General features: G+C 24.6%; 1 protein-coding gene across 1 annotated transcript in view; it reads right to left on the reverse strand.

The window, feature by feature from the left end:
- Positions 1-2,663: 2,663 nt before the first annotated feature.
- The window catches only part of LOC100569334, a 7,017-nt gene continuing 2,917 nt past the window's right edge, over positions 2,664-6,763 (reverse strand). Inside the window, exons 2-3 of the mRNA XM_003245500.4 lie at positions 3,464-3,958; positions 2,664-2,790 (exon numbers count right to left, since the gene is read on the reverse strand). Of these exons, the coding sequence (XP_003245548.1) occupies positions 2,771-2,790; positions 3,464-3,958 (515 nt within the window). The 3' untranslated portion in view covers positions 2,664-2,770. The remainder of the gene's footprint in view (positions 2,791-3,463; positions 3,959-6,763) is intronic.

Below are 6,763 nucleotides of genomic sequence, written 5' to 3' on the forward strand. Positions count from 1 at the left end.
AATGGTCTTACCATCAAGTTTCATAATAGGTCGATTCACTCTAATTTTTAAGCTAGCTAACGGCATAAAACGTACATTTCTGAGTGTAAATTTGGTAGTTAAATTGTTGAAATTTTAGAAAACACATGCAGTGTGGCGTCCTCTTAAGAACTGCTCATGAGAAACCTTGTTATAAATGTTTTAAAAATTGAACATTTTATAATTTTTAACTACAAAATGTTCAAATGTATCAACATTTAAAATTACATTCAATGAATTTTGTCAACATTTAAACTTTAAATTCTTCTAAAAAAATATTACCAATTTTTCTTTAATATTTTTCAACTGATATATTATATTACAAATTATGAGAAACCTTGTATTAAATTTTCTAACATTTTTATCAATTGAAAAAATTTTATCGACTAATAGATACTGAAAAAAAACCAAAATATATTCAAACATTTTAAATGTCTATACTATATATGAATAGTTAAATAATTTAAGATTTTTTGAAAAATAACATTTCTAGAAAACGCTCATATTACTATACAATTCAAATTTGAAATCCTCGCTCTAAATATTTTTTAAAGAAGAATAAAAAACAACATTTAAATAGGCAATTGTTTCAACATATCGTTGAAAGCATTGCAAATAGATTGCAATGTAACTCAAGTCCATTTTACAATTAATATTTTAATCGTCATAGGCGGTTATTGCAATTAACAAGAAACAAGTACCTACAATCTACATATTACAACTATAAAAAATTATTTTTTTATGACTCATACTTTAATCAATTTTTTCTAATTTTTAATAGTTTCTTTAATTACAATATTAGAAAAAAATGCATATTCTAGACATAACTCTTCTTGTAGTGCATTCATCTACCAACTATAAAAAAAAAAAACATAGTATATTTAATGTTAAAACTATGGAATATATAGTTTTTTATAAGCTCAGAATATTCCAAGAACTATCGTATAGATATCTAAAGTAGTAAAGCGACTATAACTTATAGGTATCAAGGTAAACCTTTATCATAGATAATAATTAACAAATCATACTTCAAAATATATTTTTTTAATTTATTGACTAGAAAATAATATCATACAAAATACAAGGAATGTGCAAAAAATGAAATTAAATTGATATATTGATGCAATATTTTCGATATATTCAACATTAATGAAGTTTGTGCATCCTAACCTATCAGATCCCTTTCCATGTCTAGCACCAGTCATTAATATTTCTAAAAACTATATTGTATTTTGCAAAGATGGTGGTATATTTCATATTTACAGCAGCAATAACTAAATTATTATGAATTATAAATATCCAAATTTCAGTTTTCAGTATAGTGTGTATAAATATACTCACTCACAAATATTATGCATATTTTTTGATAGACAAAATTTGATTTAATTTTTTAACACCACTAAATTAATTCTAAATTCTTCATCTGTCAATTACTATCAAAGAACAAAACGATTTAAATAATCACTAGTTATAGTATTCTAGAAAATAATAAACAATGTTTATTTACAGTTAAGAGGATGTCAGTGCACTATTTGTTTTCACTCTCTGTCTCACGCGCAACACCTCAAATTTCAATTCACATCAATGATTATAACCATAATAGTTTCTAAGATTAGAGTGAAAAGACCTGTTATAAAATTTAAAGGTAGGATTATTATATAAGACATCTCATAGGCTTTTTATTATATTATATTATATTTTAAAGCGAGTTATGAGTAATTTAAAATTGTAAATTGTTTGTACATCAAAATACTCTTTAACTCATTTTAAAATTACAATATAATAAATCACCTATGAACACCCTTTAACGATAATAGATAATAATCTTACTTTTCATTTTGTTAGAGGTAATTTCCCTGTAATTTTAGAAATTATTATGATTATAATCATTATTGTGAACGTGAAATTTGAAGTTGCAAGTGGGTCAGAGATAGAAAACAAATAGTGCACTGACATCTTCTTAATGAATAAATTGTTTGTTAACTTTTTATTTTGGTTAATAATTTTTAATTTATTATCCATGTAATAATTACATCATAGTACTATCTTATCAGTAAAAATAATATTAACAGGTTGACATTTAATTTAAAGCCTTTTTTTTATTCAATAGAGTTAAACAATAAAAAAAAAAACATAAGAAAACCAGCAGTTCAAATATGCTTATAATGATAATGTAATGACAAATGAGCTTAAATTCTATAGTTACTGATAATCAAATAAAGTAAAATAAACCACAAAAAAAAAAAAAAAACAATATTAAAATGAGATAAAAATCATAAAAATAATTTTAAAAAATACAAAAAATTTCAATACATTTACTGTTGAGTCAAGATAATTTTTAAATACCTTTATGTTAGCTTATATAAAAAAAAATTGATTCATAAATCAAATTCAAAAAGAAAAAACCTTTGAAATATTAAGTAAGTATTCAAATATTGCGTAATTGTTTAACAATACTTTTATTAATACTATTTAAACGTAACAAACTCATTAATTATGAAACTAATAGGAATACAAATATTATAACAAGTTTTTGTTTTAAGAAAAAATGAAAACAAAAATAAAAATAAGTTAACAGAAATATAATATAAGGACAAAATTCTTTTGGTGTCAACTTAAAAGTTAAACTTCACTTAATGTACATCTTTAAATTGTCCAATTTTTTTTTCTTTTTTTTTTTTTTCTTGGTAAAGGCACCGTAGTATAAATTCCTGTTGTTTTGATTTCTTAGTTTTGTTTTATGCTGTTGAAACTATTCGTCCATCTTCTCGTCTGTAAATAAAACATTCAAAATTATTAATTATTCACTATATATGTAGTAAATTTATTTAGCACTGGAAGAAAATAGTAGATAATAACATGATTTATTTTGAAATTAAAATGTAAATTTTAGTGTAGGATTAAAGAATTGGATTAATATGCTGAAAATTATTTTATTTGTTTAAATCTTAATTGGTTGCTTTAAAATATTTCTTAGTTTATTGTAGTTATAATAGTTTTATTATCAATACAATGTTGATGAAATAAGAAACTTAATAACATGTTGTTTCTTATTAATAAGAACAAAACATAAAAATGTTCTTGAATCTTATAATAAGTAGTACATAAACAATTGTTTGATTAATTTAAATATCTTTTTTAAATTGTCTTAATTTTGGAAGCAATGTTTTTTATTGGTCAAAACTATTATGAAAAAGAAACATTTACTAACTGACAATCTAACCTTAAGTTTTAAAAATCCCATATAATATTATCTTATAAGAATGTATTAAAAATATTACCTATAGGCTATATTAAAATATCTAAACAAACTATGCAGACCGCCAATGCAAATAAAAAATAAATATTAATTCCAACATTCTAAGTAAATAATATGTTTTCCAATTACTAACAGGCTCTAAAAAGATTAATAAATAAATAAATAAATAAATAAATAAGTATATACCTGTTTTGCCTTGACTGCCAATGATTAAGCAAGCTTTGACATACTTTCGATGAAATTTGTGCTTCAAAAGTTGAGTTGGAGTATGACATACCGTAAATGGTTTTATTGTTCTAGATGTTGACAATTCTGTCAATTGTTGACGAAAATCCTTATCATTGATTAAATCACGTCCAAAATTGGCTTTTTGTCCAGAAGAGTTATGACCAGATTTTTTTTCCTTGTTATAGATTGTGCCTTTTCTAGTCATACTCTCATTGAGATTTACTTCAACTTCCGTTGACAAATTTATTAAAATATTTCTCCAGATTTTTGGAATACCATTTGTTTCTACACATGCACGAAACAAATTAGCTGGAGATCCTTCAGCGATTGGACCAATTAAATGATATAATCCATTATCTGTTTTGACAATCTGTTTTGTTTTACGAACTACCAAAATACCAGCTTTATGAACTTTCTTCAATTCTGTGGTTTGATCTCCTGCTAATAAAGTACCTAGAAATACAAAGATAAAATTATAAAAATATGCACAAAAAAAAAATACACTAGGTATTCAAGATACAAATAAAGTAAGATAAAAGATATTATAGACATTTTTATTTTATATTTCTTTAATTTTGTTAGGTATATAAAATCTTGAAATTATAGAAATTAATAAAATGCGAGATAAAATATATTATGGAAATTAGGTAAAATATAAAGATTTTTATTCACTATTTTGATGTGGAAGCTGAATTGTCGCATCAAAATTATTTTATAATTAATAAGTTATTATTTTTTATAATACAATTTTATATGAATTGGTTAAGAGGAAGTCGCACCCGCATACGTTGTCTCCGTCTTTCACACATACAACACAGCCCTTAGGTTATATTTGTTTGCTAGTTTCAATAGGGTGCTATCAGTTTTGATATTAGAGTGAATTGACCTATTAACAAACTTTTAGGTAACAACATTATCTTTGTTCTCTTGTTGGTTTTTTACAATATTTTAATTTTTAAATGAGTTATGAGTATTTTCAAATAATAATATATTACATACTGATAACTCACTTAAAAATTAAAATATCGTAAAAAACCAAAGACAGAACACAGATAATGTAAAAACCCTTTGATTGGTATTGACATAATTTGGTTTGTGTGTCTTACAAAGGAATGAACTATGTTTCCATATAACGTATGGGTTGTAATATTTTGATATTACGAGGATGTCAGCACACCATTAAATGTTTTCTCTTTGATGCACTCGCAAACATAGCAAATTAATGTTAAGCAGAACCAACCCTGTGTTGTTGCTTTTAATATTTGAGTGAAATAATCTATTATCAAACTTTAAGTTCAGAACATTTCCAGTATGTGTTGGGTTTAATTAAGATATTATAATTTGTATGCAATTTTAAGCAGTTTTAAATTTTACTAATTTACATAAAAATAAAAATATCATAAAATTGCTAACGAAGCGACATAGTTAAGTAATGTTCTTAACTTAAAGTTTGATACCTAATAGGTGAATTCACTGTAATACTAAAAGTAACAACAAAGGTTCTGCTGAACGTGAATTTGGTATGCTGCGCATAGGTCAGAAAGAGAAAATGTGCTGACATTCTCTTAAATGATTGGACTTTGATATACCAGTTTGTCAGCAAAAACTTGGTATACTCTATTATAATTCACATTATCTATATGACTAAGTAACCTACACATATTTTAGAATTCTGTCTGTGGGAGATTGATGGTCCAATAGTCTAGTTTCGTGTCCTATAAATAAAATTCAAAAATGTGTATAGGGTAATGAGTAATATGGGCAATTTAATTATACAGTGTATCCTGCTTTTACGGAAACACATTATATGAATTAAAAACATAAAATGAAATATGTGCTGAGATCTGTGAATGTTACATCTTTCCTTCCACCAACTGTGAAATACATATGATGTAAGTGTATGACATAGGTTATCTACTCGGGTTTGAGCCCACCACTATGCGGCCTGTGTATATCAATAGTCTATACAGTAAACGTAGGGTACTATTAGCGTAGTTAGTAGTCACAAGGTCTGTTTGTCTGCAATCAATACTTGATATTAAAATATACAATGGTAAAATGTTTTTCAAAATTTGTTACCTACTTACTAACAATTCAATACCAACCAAATATTAAACAAAAATCTATTTTTAATATTTTATTGTTTTGTTTGTCAATTTAAAAATGAATGAGTGAATTGTATATTAAACAATAAGTATGTTCATTACCTAATTGGAAAGTCTCTAATTTTAAACCTAATGCAGATAATTCTAGTGCAGTTTTTTTTAATACATGACTAATACTATTAGCTATGTAATAATAATAATATAGCATGGTCTAAGAAAATAATTTCATAAAAGTTGTTTTGTAAAGTTCTTTATTTGTGATATGAAGAAAAAAACAATTTTGAAATCAGTTGAATTTTGAAAAAATGACAACAACTTATATTTTAAAATATAGTATAATTAGGTAGGTATTGTAAAATTATATGTTTTTTTTCACTTTTAATACTTCAATAACTAATGCTAATACAAAAGGAAATAAATAGAGACCAGAATTATATGCACTAAAAATGCACTAAATATGGTGCGAATATACATGACCAAAATCACAAAATATGCTCCTATATGCACAAAAATAATCAAAATATGCAGCATATTCATTACCTAAACATTTGGGCCAAAATGAAAAAAAAGTTAATACATTTTTTTAAATCTAAGCTGCAGAGTATTAATAATACAGACTGTATTGCCAAATAAATTATCTATAGAATAAAATAAATAAAAACTTTAAGTAAATCATATTTTAACCAGTTTTATATTATTAATATACTTAGTTCAGTGGATTCATTTAAAGATCCCTCATAAACTAAGGTAGTAACCATGTTATTATTTCGTTTATATTCTTGGAGCAGCATAGTTGTTACAAATATAATGTTATGCTAAACTATTTTAAACAAAAAAATATAAATATTGATCATCAAAAAGATTTCTGTGATTAGGAATTTAAAATAACTTGTTGATGAACATATTAATTCTAGATTTTATCTTAATAAAAACCAAAGAAAGATTAAAAAATTATTTTAGATTCTGAGTGGAACGATGAATTTTTTTTTTGTGTCTGTGTACACGATAAGTAGTCGAAATAATGCTTCGATTTTCAACTTCAGTATCTTGTTCGATTGGAAAGTGAATATTGTTGGTGCATTGGTGAGGTCAAAATTTAAATTCCCAGTAATTTTCAAAGCGCCAGAAAAACCCAAAGAAAAATTAAGGAAAA

This window comes from Acyrthosiphon pisum, chromosome X (assembly GCF_005508785.2).
Source record: "Acyrthosiphon pisum isolate AL4f chromosome X, pea_aphid_22Mar2018_4r6ur, whole genome shotgun sequence".
NCBI classification, from domain to species: domain Eukaryota; kingdom Metazoa; phylum Arthropoda; class Insecta; order Hemiptera; family Aphididae; genus Acyrthosiphon; species Acyrthosiphon pisum.